Source organism: Ahaetulla prasina, chromosome 1 (genome assembly GCF_028640845.1).
Source record: "Ahaetulla prasina isolate Xishuangbanna chromosome 1, ASM2864084v1, whole genome shotgun sequence".
In the NCBI taxonomy this organism is placed as follows: Eukaryota; Metazoa; Chordata; class Lepidosauria; order Squamata; family Colubridae; genus Ahaetulla; species Ahaetulla prasina.
This window is the reverse complement of record NC_080539.1, coordinates 156,765,410-156,792,587: the sequence shown is the minus strand read 5'-3', so window position 1 is coordinate 156,792,587 and position 27,178 is coordinate 156,765,410. Positions and strand designations below refer to the sequence as shown.

The 27,178-nt window shown below is 35.3% G+C and overlaps 1 protein-coding gene across 1 annotated transcript; it reads right to left on the bottom strand.

Moving 5' to 3' along the window:
• Positions 1-1,638: 1,638 nt before the first annotated feature.
• Positions 1,639-24,934, bottom strand: DDX1 (DEAD-box helicase 1). The gene is made up of 26 exons (XM_058178809.1): positions 24,848-24,934; positions 21,830-21,881; positions 21,029-21,092; positions 20,479-20,508; positions 20,015-20,111; positions 18,393-18,440; positions 17,720-17,803; positions 17,356-17,439; positions 16,401-16,477; positions 15,506-15,578; positions 15,343-15,419; positions 14,547-14,661; positions 14,056-14,194; positions 13,858-13,918; positions 13,344-13,442; positions 12,280-12,369; positions 11,024-11,212; positions 10,277-10,328; positions 9,844-9,990; positions 8,973-9,064; positions 7,707-7,779; positions 6,765-6,837; positions 6,627-6,669; positions 6,101-6,196; positions 3,267-3,387; positions 1,639-1,924 (listed from the first exon to the last, which is right to left on the bottom strand). The coding sequence occupies exons 1-26, from the start codon at positions 24,861-24,863 to the stop codon at positions 1,794-1,796; spliced, it is 2,223 nt and encodes a 740-aa protein (XP_058034792.1). The 5' UTR covers positions 24,864-24,934; the 3' UTR covers positions 1,639-1,793.
• Positions 24,935-27,178: the final 2,244 nt, after the last annotated feature.

Genomic DNA, 27,178 nt, shown 5'->3' with positions numbered 1-27,178 from the left:
CTCCCAACTAGAGAATGAACTCTTAGGGGGAGGAAAATGAAACACTTCCGCCACCAAGAGGCAGCCGATAGATTGCAAGATGACAGAAAATGGAAACTCATCAGATTGTGTGTAATTACCCCCCTACGGTAGGTTCTGACCATGGAACCAGCTCAAAAACATCAGATGACATATATTTTGATAAAATATTTTATTTAAAAAAGAACCATTTGAATTTTGGATAGTTTTCCTTTTGCTTTTATTCCAAATAGCTGTGACTGTCTGTAGTTATTATCAGTCATCACTGTTTTATTTTCTGAAGTTATATACGTGCATTTATGTTACCATGTTTAAAAAAACGATCATTCTTTTTTGTTCTTTTCTCCTTAAAGTTCTATTGCTTCCCCCCCAAACAGCTTAACAGCAATGAGAGTGCTACTCTTTGTTTTCCTCTCATTTTAAAATCACAATTCTTTTAAATTGTCCTGTTAAAGCTTGATCGTGTACCACTTTTGTTATATTTATTTATACCTTGCCTTGCTCCCAAAAGGGAGGGGGAAATGTGTTCACAGGAGCTAGGAATGGAAAAACAGAACAAATCAAACCTTATAAAAATGTACTCATGACCTCAAGCTTTAAAATTAAAAAAATTCTCTTCAGAGTTAAGTGTAAAAATAAAATTTATAATATTAAATAATTGCAAATTATAATTGAGAAGCTAATTTGGGTGCGCTTTCCAAAAGCAGGAAGAATAGGATCAAGTGAAGGTTCAGTCTGAAAGCATCTCTAGAGCAACCTATTTTGCAGGAACGCAACCAGGCTACAAGCTGATTTGGCCTTTAAAAGTTAAACTCAAGCACTTTGAACTGAATTAGAAAACAATTGGTAAGTAATGCAATTCCTTCAGTATAAATATGATCATCATGATAGTGTATTTCTTAGCTGTGTGACTTTATGAAATTTATATGTTGCCCATATCACATTATCAAATTGCTTTATTTGTCATAAACTGTAGAAAAAATGAGCAGGGTCGGTAGCAAAATTATGAATTTTAAACTTTATCTGTAACCTTAAAATGAGTAAGGAGTTGTCTTCTATTTTTTCTCTATTGGAGGATGGATGATTGAGAATTTAGGTCAATATAATCAATTGCCCCATAATTCATTTTTTGCTATTTCATACTGTTCTTCAATTTCACTTACAAAGTAAAAGCAAAAGTATGCTGGAACTATTCCGTTTGGGATCTCATGACTGCTGAAATATTTATGTAGTTGGATCACTGTGAGATTAGCATGTTAAAAAAAGCATCCAGAGATTGAAATGCTATTAATCGATTTGATTAATTTTATTATAAACTCAAAGTTTGTTATTAATATTGCTTGCCTTTTCAATACAGGTGTCTTCATTTTTTTTTCTACATGCATGTAGTGTTTATAACGTGAGTTGCCTTGTGTAGAATTTGAATCTCCCTGAATGTTTAGAATCAAGCTCATTTTAAAAACTCTCTGAAACACTGGGCAAACGTTTAATTTTTTCCCATCCCTCAAAGCCCAAATTTGATGATGACTGAAACAAATTCCGAAGTTTTAAACAATGTGTTAAGTGAGAATCACTATCCTTCTGACACATCTAAGGAAAAGAAAATATAAAACACCAATGTGATTATGAGCAACTCACTTTTATTGGGTCAATACTAGTAGCTAATTCATCAAAGTTTGTAAGGTTGGTGAACATGCAAGATTGACATAAAGTCAGCACAGCCGTAGCATCTTCTTCATACAGGCAGAACACCCAAGTTTCACCTGAGGCACAACTCAAAATGTTCTAAACAGCTGATTAGGAAGGTAACCAAGATGCAAGAAAGACGTCTGAGCTTCCTTCTCGAGGGTAGCCAGCTCTTGCACTGTGGGTGCCAGAATGTCCACGTGGCCTTTGTATGTTCCACCTGCAAAGATCCAAAGTCTGTTATCCATTTTCTCTATGGAAATACAATCATTCAGAACACTGATTATTCTTCTATATGGAATCTCTAATAAGAATTTGCCCCATCAAACATTACTAGTCAAAGATGAAGTGAGCCTCTTGTGGCCTGCATGTGGATCTCGGTCTATTTTTAAGCCTTGCCCAAAATAATATTCTCAAATTCAGCAGCAAATTATTGAACTATGGCAGATAATTGTCCATTTTAAAGATGTAGTTGTTTTTTTTTAAGGTATATTAAGCCTCTGATAAGTTCACTAAAGAAACTGCCCCAATAATCCATGTACTGTCCTCACAAAAGGACGCCAAATTTGGGGCCTTGCAACGGATGGCATTGCTATACCTGTGTGATTCAGGGGTGTTTGAAAACAAGCAAGCAAGCAAGAACATAAATGCCGTATTTATTTTTCTGGATTAAAAAAATGTGTTTTTGATCTAAAGAGCTATCTTAGATTTAAAATCTTTTTAAATAGCAAATATCCAATAACTGTATCAAAATTTCCATTCTGAATATGCAATCATTTTGACTGTAATTATACTGTATCCAGACCTAACAGATAATATTCTTTTAAAATATCATCATAATAAGTAAATCTTCTTTGTTTACAAAATAGATCCCCCCCCTTTTTTTTAGTTTGTAGAAAGAATTCCAGTCCTAGGGAGGCAAAGTTTAATTACAAGTATTTTAATTACAAAATACTTCATATAAGAAATTACATGCTAGATAGTATAATAGATATATTATCTAGATATAATTAAAATTAGCCTAACAGTCAAAATGATAATATTTTAAGGAATACTTACATACCTACTTTTCTATTTTGTTTCCATATTAATTTGCTATTTAAAAATATTTAACCAAAATAGGGGTTTATATTAACATATAATTCTTAGACAGAAAATGCACATGGAATGCCAAGTTAGTGAGAAAATAGCTGAGGAATGCTTTATTAAAAAATATAAGATCTGTTTGATAATTACATTTCTACACATTAAGTGGGGAGTTAAAATAAGCAATAGGCAGAAACTTCATTTTTCAAGCATCTTGAAGTATTTTACATGGAGGAATTTCCTTTCATAAAAAGAAGCCAACAAAAGAACACTAAACTGGTTTTGAAAGGAATCCTAATTTGTACTTTTAACCAGGAATTTCAGGGGAACTGAAATTGGAGAACAACACTGAAATTCCTGAAAAGTATTTTGCCTTGTTGAGTCATTTAGATAAGATATAATTATCAGATATAATAAAATTATCATTCACCAGAAAATTCAATTCTCTATTCCAAAATGTAGGCTTGTCCACTTACCACCAGCAGCTTTTCTTTTCCCATAGGCGACCTTGCCATCAAAATCATCTACTGGAACTTTAATATCTGGCTCAACCTGAGTAATGGTGCAATTCAGATGCTCTTCTATTTCACCTAAAAGCTGAATGCCATAAAATGAAAGAAACCCAGGCTGTAAAGTGATCTCTAATTCTCCATGTCAGACAACACAATGGATGGATTTAAATCGCAATAGCAATAGCACTTAAGACTTATATACCACTTTAAAGTACTTTACAGCATTCTCTAAGCAGTTTACAGTCAGCCTATTGCCCCCAACAATCTGGGTCCCCATTTTACCCACCCCGGAAGGATGGAAGGCTGAGTCAACCTTGAGCCCGGTGGGAATCGAACTGCCAAACTGCTGGCAGTCGGTGATCAGCAGAAGTAGCCTGCAGTACTGCATTCTAAGCCACATTGGCTTATTTATAAATAATACACTTTGCTTTTAGCTGTGGTTAGTTGAATAACACACACTGCCAAAGTTTATACATCTCACTAAGCATCAGCACCAAACAAACCATGATACTGTTTAGCACACTAAACTGGTCTCAGGAATTACTGAAATCAATGAATGAATAAACTTGAGAGATGTCAGTAATGTCTTAAGAGCAAACAGTATGATGAAGAAAGCAGATTTTATGGCTAGGCTGTATATATGACATATGCATGTATCTCCACAGTGCTGTAATTTATTTAAGGCAAACACAATATTCTGAAACAAATTAAAAACTTTGCAAATTATAAACTTTGCCATCAATGAGATTTAGAAGGTTAGTGTACTCATGATCTTCTAGGAGTCGCTAGGATTAAGAAATTTAGCAGAATTTTAACACTGAATTTGCAAAATAATAAATTTTTATCTGAAATTGAATTAATTTATACCAATTGTCATTTTGTTTGTGATACTTGGTCAAAAAAACCAAAATCTATTTTAGCATTACAGGCAATTAATGAGAAAAGAGATGAAATTCAATATTGTATTTCTGTGAAACGAAGATTTTTCTGCTTAAAAATCGTTTTCTGCAGAAATGTGGAGACTATCTCTCCAAAACCCTCCTAATCCAATTCCCCAAATTCCTCAACTCTCCTCAACCATTTTAAGGACATTCAGACAAAATATCACCTAGTTAGCCTGTAGTAATATGGGCGGCCAATAAATTTATATAACAACAGTTTAGTGCAAGAAGTAGGTATCTATATTTGAAACCATATCAGAAGTATAAAGCTAACAAATTGTTTAAAGGTATGTGGTTTAATTTTATTAACTTGAGGGTCAAACAACTATCTGGGAATTGTCAGTTGAAATCATCTAACATCCTCAGGTTTATGACTGGTTTACACATAACGGATACCACATAGTAATATAAAATATTTATTCCTCAATATTATATTTCATATCGATATAGCATAGTAATATAAACATATTTATGCCTCAATGTTATATTTCTCTTTAGAGTTATCTTGAAAACTTGCTTGATTAGCTTAAGGGGGGAAAGCTAGACTACCATAATTCTCCATAAGGGAAAGGTAACCCAATCTGTAAAATAGGTAATGAGACCATTATATATGAGAGAAATGCTGGATTATATTAGTATGTGTTCTTTGTTCTTTGCCCAAGTGAAATCAAATGTCAAGACTTTTTCTTCTGGTTTTAGGTTAGGGCTTGTTACTGGTAAGCACCACTCCAGCATACCTTAGCACAGTCATGAAAATATTGCTGGCTCGAAACAAATCTAAAGAGTTCCCAAAAATCACTACGTGTTTTCTACTGTAAATTTCTACTGAAAATGGACACAGTAACTGCATATCCATATCTCAAAGACCTCCCGAAATGGTTAATGCATCAATTCCTCTTCCTAAATCCATCAAGCAAGATGTGAGTCTATTCCTTGCTGTTAGCACAGAAGCTACAGCAGTTTTACCCAGGGGTGGGCTGTTGGGAGTTCGGGAGAACCTCTAGCTAAGATTCTGTGCAGTTCGGAGACCCCCCAAATCCCACTCCTGGCTGGCCCCGCTCACCCCGCCCAGAAGTCCCACGCGGACCATTTTGGATGCAAGTAAGTGCAGGGCACACACGGTGGCTTGGGGAGGATGAAAAATGGGCCTACTGGAAGTTCTGGAGCCTTGGGAGGCCTGTTTTGCCCTCCTGGAGGCTCGAGGAAAGCCTCCAGAGCCCGGGGAGCACAAAAACACCCCTCCCTCATGGTGTTGGGGGCTATCTAGGCCACACCCACCCAGCAACCAGGCAGAGAACCCCTTGCTAAAATTTTTGAAACCCACCCCTGGGTTTACTCCAGGTGTAGTGCTGTTCCCATGGTCATCATCTCCACAGTCAGCACAACTTCATCACTAAGAAGGTTCTTGTATACAATTTTTTTTCATTAAAGTTATAGATTACAAATAACATGTCCTAAAACATTAAACGTTAAATGATATTAGATATGAAGTTAAATGATATTAGATATGAAGTGCATTGTAGAAAAGACTGTGGACTTTAAAGAAAAGGCCTAACCTTTATTGAGTAATATGGGTAATCTTAACATGAATTACAACTTCAGTTTCACATCTTTACTGACTTACCCTTGGGAATTCTACTAGTTTCCAAGAAATTGCAAAATGGTCTAGCTATGAAAAAGTAGCTAGTCTTATGCCAGAACACCAGAACATTTTAATTAGAACCTTCCAGTGGATCAATGATTAGGGCTTGAATATTTTATATCCACTTTGAAAAACTGCATCCAAAAGGACCAGTCCGGCTCTTGAAATGCAAAGTTACATAGGACAGATTTTACTGGAACCAGTAAAAAGGTTACCTGCATCTCATTGTACCAAATAGTGCAACCACCTTCATCCTTCAGTCTAGTATTGTAGCAGTTCTTCCCACGACTGGGGCATGAATGATACCAAACCTAGAAGGAAATCTGAAGGTTAGAAGAAGAAAAAACACCAAACACTGGAATATAGTTAAAAGATTTATTTAGGGAGGAAAATTAAAATGCATAGCATTTTTGATGTACAAAAGCTAATTGTCATAACACTGAATTAAGTTCAAACTCTTAATGGTTATATGCAGAGATGTAGTCACATATTTTCCCCTATGTATTCTAAATGGTCTGTGGTTTATATACATACATACATATGCGTGTACATATATGTATGTATATGTACCCACACACACTTTTGAGAATGGGCATTTTTTTAAATGTGTGCTAGTGTGTTCACAGAAAAAAGTGGCAATAAATATTACTTTTTTTAAATAGACAGCAAACAACATGATTCTCAAGCAAAAGGTATCTTATTCTGCTGAATATCTTCATGTTTTAAGGAAACCGAACTTACTTTTTCCTTCTCTGCTGCCACCAGGGAAATTGCCAGGCCCATGCTGAAAAAAGCAAAACAAAACAAAATGGGAGATGATTCATTTCATCATCTCAAAAGTGATATAAGATGAAGGGCAAATAAGAGTTTCCGACATACCGTTCAGCTCGTCCCACTCTGCCAATCCGATGAACATAATTCTGTTTTTCATCCGGAAGTGTGACATTGATAACTGTTAAAAAAGAAAGGGTATTTATAGGTGTATCTCAATTAGTGGTTAAAACATTCCCCTCAAAGTGGTCACATTATTTGAATCTGAACTCTTCAAAGTGATATTTCTGGGGAAAATACGGTAATTTATTTCACCTTGACAGGATTAGGCAATGGAAAATATTAACCATAAAGTTTTATATGTATATTAATGAAGTATTACAGTAAAAGATTAAAAGAATGTATTTATTATTTAAATTTACGGGTTAACAAAATCACAAAGTAGTTATAAAAGCAAAATAAAACAAAAACATATATAGATTCAAGCATTTCAACATCTTATCCTACTAAAATATTGTTATGAACAAGTTCGTGTCATTCAATTTTATCATTTTTTCCTTTAATATAATAACGAGCCTCTTCTTTTTTTAATCTTGTACAGTTATCTCCTGTGCCAGAATCTTCCTTTCCTCCACTTTGCACAAAGATTAGCAGTGTCTAAAACCCCAATCGCATCTGCATATATTCTTAAGTCTCAACTGCAGACTTGCTAGCTTCACATTAACTGAATTTGGAAGTCACACTGAACACAACCTTGTTATCAATTTACAATTCACACTAAATTCAATGTTTCATTACTTGAACCCCCCCCCCACTAGTTCCAACCTAAGTGTATAATATACACTTAGCATGAGCATTTGCCAGGGCTAACGGGGACCTCAACAAAGTTCACTGGAATTGATATTTTATCTATCCCATCCTGGTTTCATATGTGCAGCTTACTTGATTCCCCAGCAACAGCATTTCTATTGCAACTGCCAACTCAACAACTTCATGCCTTCAGCTAAGGGTAGACTTTCTTGATGGTGGTAAAGTATTGACAATTCTTACCGTAAGGCACACCAGTGATATCAATTCCTCTGGCTGCTACATCTGTGCAGATCAAAAATCTGACCTCTCCTTTCTAAACAGAAAAGATGGATAAATTTAGATGTCTTCTAATTTCATTTTTATGTAATTGTTATAATTTAAATATAAGATATTAACTATAATTAAAGAAAGTTATAAAGCTGAATCCAGAGATAGCTTACCATAAAATGCCTTTGACCTATTCTTTTACTAATTCCTCCTACTCCTACATGCTTCACTTTCCCAAACATTTTATAGGAGGCTCACAATCTAAATGCTGCTGTTGACAAAATTCTCCTCATTCTTTTGCAGTGGCTACCACTGAGCAACTGGCTATCAGAGTAAGAGTGCTGCAGGACTGAAGATCCTGGATACAAGCTCAGATCAGCTGCAGAATTTTTTATTTATTTGATTTTTATCGCTTCTTTATTATTTTGATAAATAACTCAGGGTGGTGAACATATCCAATACTCCTTTCTCCTACTATTTAACCCACAACAACCACCCTGTGGGGTGGGTTGGATTGGATTTAGAGACAGTGACTGGCCCAAAATCACCCAGCAGGCTTTCATGGCCAAGTTGGAATTAGAACTCCAGTCTCCCAATTTCTAGGCCAGCCCCTTAACCCTTTTTTGTTAAGATATTCTTCTGTTTTACAGGTTTATTGTATAGATTTCAGTAGAATTTGGCTTCCTGTACCGGTAGGTAAGTTATATGCAGTCCCTTCTCTTAATATACTGGCTATGAAGAGTGGTGGTTTCAGTCCAGATAAGTCTGTGGGTCTAGCCCAGAGCTTGGTTATTTCATTCAAAAGGAAAATATCTTGGACTGGATGCAGATGTGTATTATATTTTAGGAATGATGCAAGAATGGCAAGAAGTTTATCCATTCTGCAACATCTCCACTCTCCATTGCTGTTCTGGACCCTCCAGAAGAATGTGGGCTCACATATGGTACTCCTGAGCTTGCATGAGGAATGGTGAATTGATGAAAAGGGCTATTCCTGCCTCTTCATCCACTGTTGGATTCCTGGTCACTCTGAGTGGGCTTAGAAAATAAGTGCCTCACCATTTGTGGAAGACTGTCTGGAGACATCTCCCTGACTCCTCAACAGACAAGGAAAATAGGGCACAATATTTTGATTTGGGCAATTATTAACGATTCATCAATTAAACTGAACTAAACGTCCAATTCTCAGCTCTCAATATGGAGGCCATTGACCTATTAATACATCAAAGTCATAATTACCTTAAAGCGCTCCAAATTCTGCTTTCTCTCATGAGGCTTTCGGTCTCCATGAAGGCACACACATGAGAATTGATGTCCCTTCCTATCTGGACCTTAAAAACAATCAGAAAGTATTAGAAACACCATATATTATGTTACTATATTCTCACAATCAGTGTGCATACGTGTGTTTGCATGTATCTCTCTGTGTGTATAATACATTAAAAATCCCTGCAGATGTGTACCCAGTGTCCATCAGTGGATGATGTAGCTCTCTTTACCCTTTCACTTCCTTGCTCAACTGCATTTGAAGAGAGACAATGTGTCAAAGCCCATCAACACAGTTTTGCAGTTAAAAACACTGAATTCAAATTTAGTTTCACATTGGGAAAAGTAGAGCGAGACTGAAACATTTGAATTGGGAGAGACCAACATTTAAGTAACTGATAAATGAGAAATGTGTGTATGTGAGATGCACACATGTGTGTACACAATTACTTTGAACATGTCCAATTTCTGCTTTCACCACAGCCCACAAGGTTGCATGCCCATGTCACTGGCCTTTGTAACCCTTGATATTTGCTTTACCGCCACAGAAGCTAAAGGAGGAGATTGTTTCACTTGTGGGATAGACAGCGGGACTAAAAAAAAATCAAAAATCAAAAGAGGATCCTTGAATTGCTGAAAAGAAATATTTTTTTTGTAGCAGTAATGCCTATGTGGATGCCAATTCCACCCTTTAAAATAGTGAAAAAAAGAACAATCCTACCAATTTGGAAAGTATCTTTTGTGAAAAGTTATCCTTTGTAAACAAAAAACAAACAAACAAAACCTATGGAAAAAAATAAATTCATAAAAGAAAGGAGTGAAGCAGTAACAGACACAGAAATACCTCCTCCTTGCTGTATAAAGTATTGTTCCATATTGTCACAATCTATCTTAGTTCTGCAGAAGACTATTGCTTGATCCATCTTGTGTTCCTTGATGGCACGAATAGCATATTCTCCTTTTAAAATCTTAATTGCTTCTGACCACATTTCTGTAAAAAAGAAAAGGATATTATTCCTACACGATACTTCAAATACATTACACACAGAAAACCCAGCAATTTATTCTGAAACTACCTTAATAAAGTATTATAGCAATTGTTTGGGAATAATATTGATAAGTTTTAACAATTTTTTTTGGTTTTATAAACCTCTTCTGATCAAGGAAAAAAACATGGATCTGAATTTTAAAGCAAAATATAATAAATTGGTTTAGACAAACTTTTCAGCATTATATCTATGACTAATATATAGCAGCTTGATCAATGCAGTCATTACCTGCAGAATTTGTACCAGGTCTTGTATTATCCTTTGCATGCACCTCATCCGTCTGCAAAGTTAAATTAAAACATAATTAAAACTGTGACTAAAGGTATTTCATAGCAAAATGACCTACAAGATGTCTTAAATCATGACACTGCCTTAAAATATAACAAATACTTTTATTGGGCAGAGTTCTGGGGATAATGCAGCACACAACAACAAATATACAAATATATATATTTATCCTTTCAGTCTAATGAATAATTCCCATCAACCAAAAGGTGTTAGTCTTTTTTTTTAAAAAAAAAAATCCAGATCTAAAAAATAAAAGTAAAATTGACAAGTTAGTTACTTCCACTAATATCTTTGGATAAATATGCCAACCCATACCTTCTAGAGTGCAACAGAATGATCATGAATTCTCCCATTCAATTATTTATTTAAGTAAATAAAATTATTTTGCTTTGTTCTCAGTTCAGCCCTGCAACCATCTAAGTGGAGATAAGGTTCTGCTCACTTTTCATGAATTAAATCAAGTCAGCTTGTAGGACACTGTAGCTATTTTTACGCATTAACATGTACAGACTGCCCTGCTTTAACTTTTTAGCCAATTATGATAAGTTAGACCAGTCTTTAAACCCCCCTCCACTCCATTTGAGATTTGAAATCTAACTTCACAACATTCCACTCTGACTTAAGCCATGTCTTGTTTGCCTTGAATTTTCAGCAAACTGAAAACCAAACACTCTGGTTTACACTTACTCTGATGTGATTTTTACCAAGCCTCTCCCAGAGTTTGTCAGTTTTGGGGTTCACAGGTACAACAACATGGTGCACAGTATCTGGGACAGAATCCTCGCCTTTCAAATCTACCCAAGTGGGGAAGTGCATAATCTTCTCAGATAACTTCTTTACATCAAAAGAATGCAGAGTGGCAGAACACACAATGACCTTAAAACACAAATAAATTCCGGTTAAGGCTGAAGTTTTAGAATGAGGGTGTCTGTTCCGAGTGCGCATTGTTATATACTTCATATCAGCCATTGAGCCTTTTATAACTGGCAATGATGAATGAAAGCATAGTCACATCTCAGTATTAAAATCTGAGTTGTAGTACAATTTGCTGAAAAACTCTATGCCTCTTGGACAGTTATTTATGAGAAATCAAGATGGGGAGATGGCACTGTTTTGCTAACAGAAACAAGGGTTGTGTGGGAGATATCTGATCTGAACCTCTAATTAAATTTCTTCCTGTTTCCCCCCACCCCCCCCTTGCTGATAGCATAAAATCCCACAAAGGCGTGGCTCAGAGGAAACTCTGGATTTTCCAGATTCAACCCCCATTTATTTTCCTTCAAAAATCTCCAGGATCAGGGCCTTTGTCCACATCCTTGAAGCAGAAGGAAAATGGTAGAGCTGCCCTCTCTCCTTTTGCTTTGGGAAACTGGCAGGATTCTGAAAATATCTGTCCCATCAGCCTTTCCTCCATTCCTCTTATTAGGACTGCTCTCTTTAATTGTAACAGTATGGCCCTAGAGCCCTGAGCATTTTGTTCTCTCAAAATGCCTTTAAAGAAATGGTTAAGTAGAAAACTCTTCTTATTGAATATGTACAATTTGTCACACATATAGTTTGAAATATTCTGTGATGTTAGATGTGCACACATAAAACAAAAACAAAAGAGCAGCCGGCCTCTTTCTTTGGTTAGCATGGCCAGTTCTCTCTAGTCTAGTGTCATTTTCACTTGCAAAAGAAATAACTATTACAGGTAGTTGGAAACACTGTTTTGGGAGATATAGAAGGCAAAGGTTTTTATTATTTTTCAGACCAATTTATAATGCAACTATCCCAATCAACAGATACAGAATAAAGTGTATCTGCCTATGATTTGCTAAAGCTCCACTGTCTAAAATTTACTTTCCCTTAAATAGAGTCAGATAACAGATCAACATTTGCTAGATTATTATATTAGCAAATTTTGGAAACATCGACGCAGAAATAGTAAGCAAACTTCATACCTGCAGCCTTTTCCCATCAGAAGTTATCTGGGGAATTTGAGAATGAATACGGTTGATGAAATCTGAATAACCTTGACTAAGGAGGCCATCCTGTGCGGGGAACAGAGATGTTAACAGTCTCATTAGATTGCCTAGATTCTAAAGTTAAGATGTGTGGCTATTAGTCGGATGATTCCATCAAATCCGGTTAACAAATTAGGACATGCCGTGAAAAAATCAGACAGATGAAAATGAGGACAGATGGCAGCCACTCTGAATAGTTATAATTTGTCTTGCTTATCTTACATTCGTGTCACGTCAGTGGGCCTGGAGACCCCAAAGGGAAATGGAGCCGATCAAGAGGTTAATTTGATTGGGTTGCTGCTGTCATGGGGGATGGGGGGTGTCAGATGGAGTTTTTAAAATGGATTTTGTTGTTGATTTTTTTCATATTGTAAGATGCGCGGAGTCACTTACGTGTGACTTAAGCAGCCATATAAATTGTTTAATAAATGAATTCAGGGTGAATTTGGGAAGTACACAAGAAGCTAACAAGAGAGTAGTAAGAGAGAAGAAGTTGGTCTAGTAGTTAAGGCACCAGGCTTCTGGCCAGGAGATTGTAAGTTTTAGTCCCATCTTAGGTACAAAAGTTGGCTGGGTGAACTTGGACCAGTTACTCTGTCTCATCCCAACCCACTTCAGAGGTTTGTTATGGTGTGGAACATAGAAACAAGAAAGAGTATTATATATGTCTGTCACCTTGAGTAATTTATAAAAATAATAAAAGTTGGATAAAAAATCTAATGAAGATTTTTTTAAAAATGGGGTGATACTTAAAACTTCAATGCAACCACTCTTCTGAGTCACCTTTCTGAAAAGACATTTGCTGATCATTTCTAACTGCAAAACCTAGCCAGGATTTGAGCAGCTCTTGCATGTCTCTTTTAGCTTCAGATCAAAGCAAAATCTCTGGCCATGCAATGCATGTCTGGGTCATGCATGGTACAGAATCAAGGGAATCATCACCAAAGCACTAATATGTATATTCATGTTATAGATCGCTTTAAAAAGTGCTTGATACTCACAGCCTCATCAAGAACTAGAAACCTGATTTGAGATAAAGCCAATTTTCCAGTCGAAACAAGATCATCCAGTCTTCCTGGAGTTCCAACAACTATGTCCACCTGTAAAATTAAAAATATATTTGACAAAATAAAATGGAAGCAGCAACACCATTTTTATGCCTTTCTTTAAAGAAGCTCTCTTTAAATATTTTTAAAGAGATGCTTAAAATGGGGTAAGAAAAAGCAATATTCAAAAAGCATTAACTGTACATACTGCTTTATAATCCTTTTTCTTTTTGATCTCAATTTGCATCCATACACATGCAAATTATTGAAGAATAATTTAAATTGTTATAAATTCATATTGTAGGCTTCACCCATCCCAGTGTTACTGGGGCAGGGGGAGGGATTGTATTTGCCTTTTTTTTGGGTTACAGTTATCTTTATAATTTAAAAGAAAAAAAGCTTTTCATCTGACTTGAACAACTAAATAAACCTGTATATTTAAAAATAAAATTAAGCAACTCTCACTTACCCCTTGCTCCAATACGGAGAGCTGCTCTCTCGCAGCAACACCACCAATAATCAGGAGTTCTCTAGAAGTAGAGCAGCAGATCACATATTGTGCTATTCAGTCATTCTCTCCAGAACGGAAGAAAAATGTGATGAATTCACACGGAAAAATGCAACTCTCCATTCATTCTCCCCTCTCAATTCACTCATTTGACCTTACCTTAATTTAGGATTTTCAACGTATTTTTTGAATTGTTTCACATTGTTCAGAGTTTGCTCTGCTAACTCTCTGGATGGCTCCACAATCAAAGCTTTGGGAGCGTTTGGTAAATTCTTGGACTGCGCTACTTGTGCACTTCCTTAAATAAAACAGGACAGAAGTGTTGGTTTTGATAGCCAAAAATAATTTTAAATACATTCACTTATAACGTAGGAAAGTCTAAAAGACAGTACTCTGGATTCACATAAAGCAGCAAGAAAAAAAAAAGATTCATAGAAATAAATGTGATTTATGCATTGGCCATTTGAGTTCATTTGATTTCAATGGGTCTGTTATAACTATGACTTATCTAAGATTCACATTCTTAATTCTTTTGCACTGATTTATTTATTTATTAAGAACATTTATATGGCTGTCCAACTCACATATGGTAACTCCAGGTGGCTTACAGAAATGGGTAATTCTTAAATTTGATGAGACTCCTAACATACCTGTGTGCTGGGACTTCGTAACATTACCCTCAGGAGCTTTATCAATAGCAATGAAACCATCTTTGGGTGGAAACTTAAAGTCCTCTTCACCAAAATTGAATTTTAATTCAGCATTCTGAGAAGGATGTGTAAAAGAAAAAAAAATATGTGAAGATTACCAAAACAGGAAAGACTAAATACTCAAAACATTTTTATCAATTGCTGCTGGTGCGCTAAAATCTGCATTCAAAAACCATTTTCAGAGTGAGGAAGACATTTTTTTAAACTGCTATTTCCCATACAACTTGGCATCTGATTTCCCCCTTGCAGCAACATTAAATTCTCTTGTTTTTATCTTAATTAGCATAATCTGCAACCAGAGGGTATTTGCGTGACTGATTTTTGAAGTGAATTGTGATACAGGATGATATCTTGCCATTTGAAAAGAACACAAATTCTAAAATAACATTACTAATGTCTTAAATGATTTTTGAGATTTACCCTATAAATTACCTTATTAGTATTCCTTTAGGGATAAAGCTGATTAATCATTTTTTTAATGCTATTACTCATGTCTCCAATTATTTATAAGATATACCCTTCAAACAACTCTATTAGTGTTTCCTTACAATAAAGCTGATTAACTATTTTCTTGGTTACGCTGTAACTAGGCACAGAAGTAAAATTACAACACTTGCTTGTCCTCCACTATCCCTATAAGACACAGCAGTTTTAATAATCATAAAAGAGGGACCGTGATGTGTTTTTAAATCTGATTAGCATAGCTCTTAACCCTTGTGAAGGAGAAAAAGATTACCTTTAGGACACAAGCTGGAAAGAGGGCCTGGTTTTTTAGGTGCTGTGGAATTTCAAATGCAAGTCCAAGATCTTTTCCTAGAAGAAAAGGAAAGGGTGGAAATATTTATCTCAACAGTACAATTAATTAATTGCTTAGTGGGGAAAAAACACAGACCACTTACCGTTTTTTGAAAATGAGATTTGACTTTTATCAGCATCTATATAACAACCTATTGTGTCGTGCATGGTGAATTCCTTGAAAAACAAAAGGGAGTTGTTATATCCTTGAAACTTGTCATATGAAGGCAAAAGATGAAAATCAAAGTTGACCTGACAGGAGGTCAAAGAACATTTTACAGACAAAATCACTTCTATCTGCTCAGAGTTGGATGCTAGATGGAAGAAGCATACAAGATGATGACAGATGTCTGCCCTTTGAGGTAGTCCAGATAAGAAAGAAAAAATCTGAATGCTAACACTACTTTTATTGTAAGGTTACCATAACAGAATCTGTTGAAAGGACTTCTCTCCTTCCTTGTCCACCATCCAGGGAATCAGGGAGGGTCTTTTCTGAGAAGCTTTCTCTGTTCCCATCCATTCTGTGGGCTGAGATATCTTTTATCTGACACTTGACCTAGTTACAGTTCTCCTTTCTTCTGTCTTTGATATTCTCATCCACTATTACTAGTAACATCCTCTAAATCTAATCCTGACATTATTTTTATTTATAAACTTCGAAGAATTTATGCTCACTTTAAATATTTTCTTTGGCTATATCATGATTCTCTCTTAACAAAATGCTGAAGCTCAAATCACCATAAATTAAAAAAAATGTGATTCTGACAAAAAAATGCAAGCATAGACCTCCAGAGAACACAATATTAAACCTAAACTTTTCCTGATGCTGAAGAAATATTTAATTTGGGTTTTTTAAAAAATAACTCTTTAAACTAATCCTACTTCCATACCCCTTCCTTTATGAGACCTCTGAAGCTGAATTATAAACTGAATTTACTTCCTCAGAATCAGTCTCAATTCCCTATAATATTTTGCTTAAAAATGGGAAAGAAAACTTACCTCCCCATAACTATCAAACTGTTTGTTATGAGATTTCTTTCCGGTTCCACCATAGCCAAAGCCAAATTTATCAGTACCTAAAGAATAATTAAGAAATCACAATTAAAAACCACACAGTTTTTGATTAAGATATGGAAGAAGAAAAGAGGGTAGTGATTTTGGTACTTTTTTTTCATCACTCTGCCTTTGTATCAGCCCAAAAAACTAACTGGAGGATTCAGGAAGAATATGAGAATTTATGCTGGCCTGTAGGGGAAGGAGAAATTCAATAAAAACGCCAATTTTCTCGATTATATACTCTCACTTGGACTTTCACTCTGTAAAAAGAGCAAGATCTTCCACTGGGTATAGGAAAAAATCGTGTATTTTAGTTTCTTAAACTTTTGAGACAAGAATGCCATATATTTTCATTCAGTAGAATGCTCATTAACTCTGCACTAAACCAATATGAGATTTGTGAGTATGTTGCCTCTGTGCAGAAATTGTTCTTCTCCATTGACATTCTGTACTCCTTCACATGGATGGATATTGACATAAGGAAAAGAATATACCTATTTTGGTGACATCATAATCAGTCCAGTTGCGTACTGTTAACCATTTGGAGAAGCATGAAGACGGAATATAAACTATTGTTCTAATACAATTAATCATTGTTAAGGCCAAAGTCTTGCCATGAAGTGCTGACACAAACAAAATTCTCAGTTGAGTGATTCAACTGCAAAGTCTTTATCTCAGTGGCTGATGGAGGCTATTATACATTATTAAAAACAGTTGCATATCAGATTTGCTGAAAATACACACACACACACACACACAAACCAATGCCTAGTTTTTCATGTTAGAACACTCTTAACAATCTTTAGCATTATGAACTTTCTTTAAAATGTGTGTCTTAACAATCCACAGTCGTCATTAAGGGTCAGTACTTAATCCTGATTGTAATGAAACTACTTACCCAAATCTAATGAAGCTTGCGAAGAGGACCATCCAACTCTGCACAAACCCTGGTCACGACAGGATACTTCATAATAATATTTTCCTAAAACAATTAAGAATACACACAACTGTTTTTGTCTTCAATACACTATGATCAAATCAACTGATACATTTAATCTGAATACAAAATATGGTAGTAAATAATTGTTATAGACTCCAAAATAGTAAGGTCATTCTCAGTTATACTGACCTATACTCACGGTGTGAATTGCTACCTTGTCTAAATCTTTAACCATTGGTTTGAAAGTAGAGAAAAACCTGAATATTTTGGCTCAAGTATTCCTAATTTTTTGCACATAAGCATAACCCCTGAAGTTTAGTACCTTTAGTTACACCTTTAGTTGATCGACATCCATGCCATTCTTTTATTTCTCTGCTTTGGCAACACAGACCATCAGCTCCAATAGCTAAAAAAGCAAAAGGAATTAAAAATACAAAGAACTCTTACAATTATTTTTGCAATGTCACCTCATATTCAAGCAACAAAATATATATGTAGTGCACATTGTTTTGTAAAAGATTTTTTAAAAAATAATTTACAATAGGCAAATGGGATTTATCTATGGAATAACAGCTCTTATAAAGAGTTATCACTTTCCCATGATTTTTGAGCAACACTAAAAACACAGTGGAAATAGTGAATTAAGCTAGTATTTATCTTAGTTCTGGATAAAAAAAATCTCAATAGACATTAGAGCCAATAGCCAGAGATGAGGTGATATGTTGTTCCAAAGGTTTTGCAGATCAGGCTGGGCCAAGCTGTATTAAACTATTATGGCTTCCCCAATTTCAATTCACATTAAAATAATAATACTCAATTTTATCCAGCGATATTAACAGGGGAAAAAACCCTGCTGGCATATTTATACTGTTTTCTTCATTTATGAAACTCAGCCTCCTGTTCGATCTCTCACCAAAGCCCAGGATTTCACATACATATATACAGTAGTTACCAAGTTACTGTATGATCTATAGAAAGATTTATAGAAGGCTTACCAAATGCATTTCCTCTGTCATAGGGATTCATTTGCCATTTGTTCAGCACTTGAGAAAAAAAGCAGAAAAAAGACCCTTTTCATCTGTAGAATGATAAGTTCCCACTTTCAAAAGTAGAAAATGATAATATTCTAACCAGTCGTTCTTTTTTTTTTCATCATGGACCCTCTTGAAATATATTTTGTGGCCACGGACCTCCAAGATTTAATCCAAGATTTAAATCATAACATTTCTTTAAGCCTTTGCGGAACCCCCTAACAACATCGCAGCCCCCCCAGGGATCCACGGACCACAGGTTGAGAATCACTGCTCTAGACAGCTAAAGTTCGATATACCAATGTAGATATATAAAGAAATCCACATCTAATTTAGAAATAAAAAATTTGAAGAAATATTCACAAAATTTGTGACTGCATATGTTCAGGTTCTTACACTTACATAACTTTTATAATTTTATTTTTAATATGTTTTGTAACTTTTGTAACTATTTTGTACCATTATATATACAGTACTTATATACTGAGATACAATGATATAATACATTTTACATCAGAAATCAGATGTAATACACTGAAATATATTTATATTTTAAATGCTTTTTTTAAAAAGAAAGCTGCAAAGTGTCATTTTTAGCAATAACCAATGTTTCTGAAAGGTATTTTATATTCTAGTTTTTAGGACATTTTATATTCCAGTGTACTATTAGATAGTATAAATAATAATACACCATGGCAGAAAATTGGAAAACTATAAAAACCCTGCCCATGCTGAATTTTAAGATAAGGCAAAACTGAAAAAAAAAATCAGCTTTAATATTGACAACCATCATCCTTCCACTTGTAGTCCCATGATCTAATGTTGTACATGATCCATCACTTTTTTTTTTTTTTGGTTATAAACCTTTCCCCCTTTGTTTCTCCTTACTGCATCACATCCTGACAGGAGAGGCATGTTACCAGTCACATCCATTATGGAATGTCAAATGGATGTTAGTCTTTTCTGCCATTGCATCTATCTTTTGGCATATCATTTCCCCAAGGGATCAGATTGACTGTGGCTTTCCTGGCCTTTTGCAAAGTCTAGAAGTAGCTGCATTCCTGGGCTTGGGGATTGGACTGTCAGAACTGATGAGATAGTCATATTCACTGTAATTGTATTGGGTCTTTCACCTGGGTTACCAGTTACGTATTTGATTTTCTTTGCTGGTTGTGTCTTTAACTATTGCCCAGACTCACCATGGCGAGATGGGTGGCCATATAAATTGATTAAAAATGTACAGAGTAACTATGAAGTAACCAACAGTTCTAAAAGCTATCAGACAGGTAAAAATAAAACCCTAAACCCTTAAAGTCAGTTATTCAGCTTATAAAATGATTGACATCACAAAATTATTTCACAATACCATAAGTCAAGTATGACACTAATGTCACACTTCCTTTTAGCCCAAGCTGAGTATATAACAGCTGCTTTTTATTAGATAATAGTTGAATTATTCTTAAGCATGTTATTTATGGACAGAGATTTGTAATTATAAATAAGCTATATATAGAAATTTCAATTCACATTAGGTTCCAGATAGACAGAATATATACATTTTAGCAAATCCTGGAGAAAAATCTTACCTCCTCCACCAGTTTTAATAGTAGTTTTACCCTTTTTTCCTTCCTGTTGATCTTTTAGTGTTTCATAAACAATTTGAATAACTGGGATGCTGAATGCCTGAAGTATAAAGTTATCTATTTTACTAATAATGTTATTCAAAGCCCGAGTTACAAAATAAATTTGACTAAAAAGAAATAAGACCAGAGTTTCTTTTTAAAATTAATAACTCAGCAATGTTGATACATTTATATAACATATTCTCACCTATGGAGAGAATATTTACCGATAAGATATCCGTGATTAAGTCTCTTGGAGTCACCCAGATCAAAACATGGGTATACTTTACCTATAGGCTAAACTTATTTATAGTACAAGAGGTTGAATAAACATGCTATCGCTTATTACTACTTTATATTTCCATAGAACTGCATACATTATGAGTATATAATTGCACATTACTTTGCAAAATACTAATTTTACTTACACCAGTTTTTCCACTCCCAGTTTCTGCAGCCTGTGCAAAAAATTTAATAAAACATGAAGATATAAATTATTTTTGGTAATGCAAGATTAAATAGTTTTGTGTTAACAGTATAAAAATTGTAAAGTCCAAGAACACCGATATCTTAGCTATTGATAACTATTTTATACTATCATTTGTAATAATTTCAAAACAAAAAAATTCAAAACAAAATTAGCTACGTTATTCTATTTTAAAAAGTCATTTAGAAAACATATATTAGAGTCTAGCTAGTCTTAGATGAATAAGGCATCAAAGATGCAGAATTACTGAATTTTTTTAAAAAAATATTAACTTACTCAATTTCATTGTGTGAATTACCTATTCAATTCATCCTGTCACAATCTCTAAATTGTGATTTTCCAATACATATGTAAGCAACTTTACCACAGTATACTAAAATGCTATATAAAATTTGAACTAACAGTGGAAATACAGTCTGACACAAAGCAAAATGAATAAACCACTATATCATGCAACATTATTCTATAAGACAGATTAGTGTAATATATACCATGAGTACATCGCCTCCTCCCAAAATCAATGGAATGGACTCCGCCTGGATATCTGTAGGCAGACTAATGGAAAACCATAATGAGTCTCTCACACTTTATTGAAAAACCAAAATCCAAACATCTTCAAGATATATTTTCAGATTATTTTGTTTATAAAATAATACACCCCACCGCATTTAGAGCAACCATTTGAAAATATGATAATAACAATAAATTCATTTTCCAGCCAATGCATGCTTATTTATTTTACTTTTTATTTATTAAATTAGTTTGTCACCCATCTCACTGCAATCATGGGCCTGACAACTAAAGCCTTAAGTGTGAAAATGATTAAGGTTTGATTTTCAGGCAGCAGGGGAAAACAGGCCTAGGGTTCTAATCAACTAATTAAGGTCACAGAGCTGAATTTATTAATTTGCAGTTAACACTTTTTAGGTAATAGTGTTTTCTTTGTCCTACTGAAGCTGAAGAAATAAGCAGGAAGCTTATTTAAGCAATCTCTCTGCCTTGTGCAGAGGATCATGCACAGGACATTGTACAAGAGAAATTTATCTGAATGAGATAGTGATCCTTTTGGATAAAATTTACTATACTGTAAAATCTAAATTGATTATAAGCTTAATTATTTTGCATACTTAGTTTTGAGAGGAGCCAAGTTTTTCTCCTAAATAAATGGTTAAATCACTGCCTTAAGTATCTTGCACTGAGTTGAAGCAAGATTTATAGAATCCTCAGTATCAGTGAACATTCCTTCCATCCCACAAGGAAAACTGGGGATAAAAGGAAATAATCATACTTACAGCCAGTCCATTTCTTCTACAGCTTGAGCGATTTCTGGCATAACTCCCATTTCTGCAACCAAAGAAGCAATAGGATTAACAAACTATACTACTACATTTGGAGGAAGAAAAACAAGTTTGCAAAAAATATGTTACAAATTTTAATACTGTAGTATTATACGCATGCTAGAATGCTGTATGAAGCACTAAAATCTGCATGAACCAAAAACATATATGCTCTCAGGGTTCATGGCTTCTGAACCTTCATATAATCAATTAATTCTTTGTTGTATTTCCCAACTCATTGACAATCAACCTTCTCAAAGAATCACCTAACTGCTTTTAAATAGTAAATAGACAGGTTATTTAGATATATGGTTAGAAGTTTTGTTTTCTTTTTTAGTTTTGGGATTCTACAAAGCAACAGCTCAGGCTATGATATTTCATTCCAGTACAATCAATATATCGTTTTTGGGTTGTAGAAACACTTACATCTCAGAGACGTAATGAATTAAAACCAAAGGTTTAATGAAAACAAATTTTGAGATCTGATTCGGCGCTCCTTTATTAAGTAAATAACTATAAGTTTCCTTTGGGCAAAATCTCCTGAATAAAATCATTGGTGCTGTAGTAGAGAAAGCCCTCTCCTACATATCCACCAATCTCATCTCTGATGGTAGAGCATAAAATAGTCAATTTTCAATAACATACTTAGGTTGGCAAGGCTGTGGGAGAAAAGACAAACCACCTTTAACCTTTCTGTTCTGGCAAGTATAAAACTAGTTTTAGAATTATTATATCTTGATAATCATACCTTGATGAATGTATCTTTTCTTTTATGTACACTGAGAGCATATGCACCAAGACAAATTCCTTGTGTGTCCAATCACACTTGGCCAATAAAAATTCTATTCTATTCTATTCTATTCTATTCTATTCTATTCTATTCTATTCTATTCTATTCTATTCTATTCTATTCTAGCATAATTCAAGCTGACAATGAGATTAGAATTAAATAAAGTAAATTTCTAATCTGGCTGTAATCCAGGGGTCAGCAACCTGCGGCTCTGCAGCCACATGTGGCTCTTTCATTGCTCTACTATGGCTCCCTGTCACACAAAATATGCGTCATAACCACCAATGTGCGATACCCGCCGGCATACGATTTATTGCGCTTTTCGACTCCCGGTAGGCCAACCATGGATAAATCCAAGAAAAGAAAAGTTTCAGAAGAAAACAATGTTTAATTCAACTACATATCTAGTTTTGTGGCCACTCAGGAAATAGTCAGGCACAGGAAAGGTTTTGTGGCTCCCGGTGTTTTCTTTTCTTTGGGAAAGGGGTTCAAATGGCTCTTTGAGTGTTTAAGGTTGCCAACCCCTGCTCTAATTTATCCATAGAGTGATATTTGAGCACATTACTATGTTCATGTAAACAAGGCATTTATTTCTGAGCCTTGCAAGATTTTCCTCCTGTGCCCGATGCATTCGATGCAGCAGCATAAGCATTCCAAAGAATCTCTGACTATATGCACAAACTACAAACCTTCCTCAAAAATGCAAATCCACTCAGATACGATTGATTCATATGACTCAAATTTGATTCGATTCAAATCAACACTGCTGTCCTGCCTAAGCTAAGCCGGTTCTCATTCTGAAAATCAATTTCTCTGATTCTCTTATTCCACTGCATACAAAATTATGAAATATTTCCACGTTCACAGATAGAACTCTGAAAAGACAAAGCCCATCCCTATACCAAACATAAAAAGGTCAAAATGTAAGATTGAATTGAATATATATATATCTTAATTTTAACAAGGGAAAAGCACTTTCCCAATGCTCAGAAACACTCTTTCCAGGTGAGGATGGGTGCTTGCCATTATGGGTGCTTGCCATTACCCAACATGGTACTATAAAACATAACATAGGCATAGTTCCAGAGCATTCCTAGATTCTCTGGTGTCAATTACATTATAATAAATTAGTCTTGCAGTCTGCAAACATCCAAAGAATTTGGAAAGTGAATTCTCTAATAAACTGGCTCCCGGAGTTTGATGACTGATCAGCTGAGCCACACATGGAACTGGCCTTTAAAAAGGAACTGGCTTCCCCTTTGAGAGCCCCTTCCTAAAGATTTCCAGGTATTTCTTGAGTTATGACCACAACTGAGCCCAACATTTATGAAACATTTGTTGAGCTTGTCCCATTTTATGACTTTTCTTGTCATGGTTGCTAAGCGAATCTTTGCATTTGTTAAGTTAGTGACACGGTTGTTAAGTGTCGGAGCTCCGACGCTCTGGAACGAACTTCCCCCTGGCTTACGCCAAGTGCCTGATCTTCGGACCTTTCGCTGTGAGCTAAAAACACACTTATTTATTCAAGCGGGACTGGCTTAATAGTTTTATTAAATTTTAAATTGGGTTTTTATTGTTTTAGGGTTTTAAATTTTCAAATTTTTTAATGTCGGCCTTTTTTGTAATTTGCTCTGTTTTAAATTTTGGTTTTAATTGTATATATATTGAGTTTTTATCCTTGGCTGTACACCGCCCTGAGTCCTTCGGGAAAAGGGCGGTATAAAAATCTAATAAATAAATAAAAATAAAATAAATAAAAATAAATAAATAAAAAGTGAATCGGGATTCCCCATTGATTTTGCTGGCTGGAAGATAAACAACAGATCATCACATGACCTCGGGACACAGCAACCATTAATAAATCGGAACCAGTTGCCAACCAAGGGAAATTTGATCATGTGACCATGGGAATGCTGCAATGGCTGTTAAGTGTGAAAAACGGTCATAAGTCGCTTTTTTTTCGGTGCCGTTGGAACTTGGAACGGTGACTAAAGGGACCGTCGTAAGTCGAGGACCACCCGTACTGGCACAGCTGGAGCACTGGCCGAAACTCGCCTTTACCTAAAATCTCGACACAAACCCTCTTCGCCAAAAGCGCACACTTGCAATACCCAGAATCACAGTTTAACGCCGTTGCTCCTTCCTCCGCCTCCATCCTAGGCGGCTTGGCAGGAGCCACGTACCTGAAAACGCCGCCATGCTTCCACTCTCCCAGACAACCGGGCCGACAATCCGTTAAGCCTCCTGCTCACGACCTTACAGCGCCTGCGCATTTGAAAGTCCTCTTCCCTTAATTCGCCGGTCTATAACAGCGGCCGTTTAGTTAAGGTTCCGGCGATTGCAATAAGCTCGGTCGATAGTCAGATGCGCTTCAGAATTCATTATTAAACCGCAGCGTTGTCTGATCAGCGCTGCAACAATCCGGACAAAGCTAAACTTTGCTGGAATCAGTTGCTAATTCGAATTTCTGTAGCTATAAGGGAAGAATTAATGTAGCTTTTCCAAACTAATGGTCTTCAGATTTGGTTCGGAATTTCTAATAATACCGAGACGGAACTAATTGGCAATTGCCATGCAAACACATCTGGAAGATTGAACTGACACGTGTAATGACCCATCTTCTAATATTAAGCATATTACGCTTTGATTCAGTGTGGGTATGTGTATACCTCTGCCAGCTAAAGCAAGGCTATCCTTTTTTAAATTCATTTTTCAAATATTAAAATTGCGAACTAAAAATAAAAACGAAGAAAAAGGAAAAAAAACCCAGTCTTACATTTTATACTTATCAATATCACTGGTTTACTAATGAACTCATTATAACATGAGTAATACAAGATGTTATAAGATATCACAAATCCTCTTCTATAGTATTGCTGGATTCTTTGATTTGTAGAAAATATTGCCTTTTGCAAAAGAGTAAGTGTATCCTAGTCTATTCTAAAGTGAACAAAATACATAACATGGATTTAGAATTGCTTATTATACTTCATACACTTGCCTTGAGTGTGGATTCAGTAGGACTTATTCAGTGGAATTTATTTCAGGCTTGGGGGGACATATACAGGATTTCACTGTTAAAAGTGCAATCACAATTACCATATTCATTCAATACCTAAAAGTTTAGTTGCTAAACCACAGATTTGCATTCTGCGCAGTAGAAAGCCACAAAAAAGAAAGCCTATTTTAATCTAATATGTTGCATGAATACAGAATGATTAATTACCTAATATTCCAAAATTAAACTCTACAAAAACAATGGAAACTTCCTGAAAATTATATATAAAATTCAAATCCTTTTTTTAAAAAAAGAGGTACATTTTTATAATGTATTTTCTTTCCAGGTGGTTATTACGGTAGATAAATCATTCGTAGATGTTTGAACTACATACAATGCTTTTTTTTCAGTTACAGAATTTGCTTGATTTGCAATCTAAGTTTTAGTTCAAATAACCTTTTGTTTCTTTAACACAGTTATTATTTGAGCTCTATATCTATTCAGACGATGCATTAAGGGACGCAGTGGCTATTAAGGGACACAGTGGCTCAGGGGCTAAGACAGCTGAGCTTGTCGATCGAAAGGTTGGCAGTTTAGTGGTTTGAATCCCTAGTGCTGCCTTGTAACGGGGTGAGTTCCCGTTACTAGTCCCAGCTTCTGCCAACCTAGCAGTTTTGAAAGCACTAAAAAATGCAAGTAGAAAAAATAGGGACCACCTTTGGTGGGAGGGTAGTGTGCCTGTGGTGTTGATTCATGCTGGCCACATGACCATGGAGACGTCTTCGGACAGCGCTGGCTCTTCGGCTTTGAAACGGAGATGAGCACCACCCCCTAGAATCAGCAACGACTAGCACATATGTGCGAGGGGAACCTTTACCTATCTATTCAGGAGTAACACCCACTGCTGTCATCACATAGAGGTCTGTGCTAAGCCTTTAAAATGTTTTACGTATTCCGAATATAAAACCTACTGAGAAATGTAGATTTTCCGGAAAGTTTTACCTTGATACCAGGTAGCTGTTTCAAGTCTACTACTTAAATCTGTACCTTTATCTGATCAATGACAATGGCATATAAGAGTTACTGATCCCTGTAACTGCAATACTTTTCCCCAGTGCTGCTTCTTTGTATTTGGAATAGCTTTCTCCTTGAAATTATTTCAGTTGGGTAGCACTGAACCAGGGCTATGATCGTGGGTGTTGACGATGAAAAATTTTCTTTGCAATATATTTCTTGGAATACTATATTTATTGCTGAATAATGATTTCCACCTATTTATAAAAGGTTACCAAAAATATCTTTCATAGCTTCTATAAGTGGATGATCATTAAACATGTGGGAAAAGCTTTATGTAAAACCCCCAATAAACAAGAACGAAGGCATGTCTGATTTTGTTTTGGTCCAATTATTCAGCTTCAGTCAAAGCATGTTTTTTAGGGGAAAAAACATTAGTTTATCCAAGAAAAACGTTGTTCCTCCCAGTCATGCTAAAAACGGACCTCTTGTTACTGCTCTA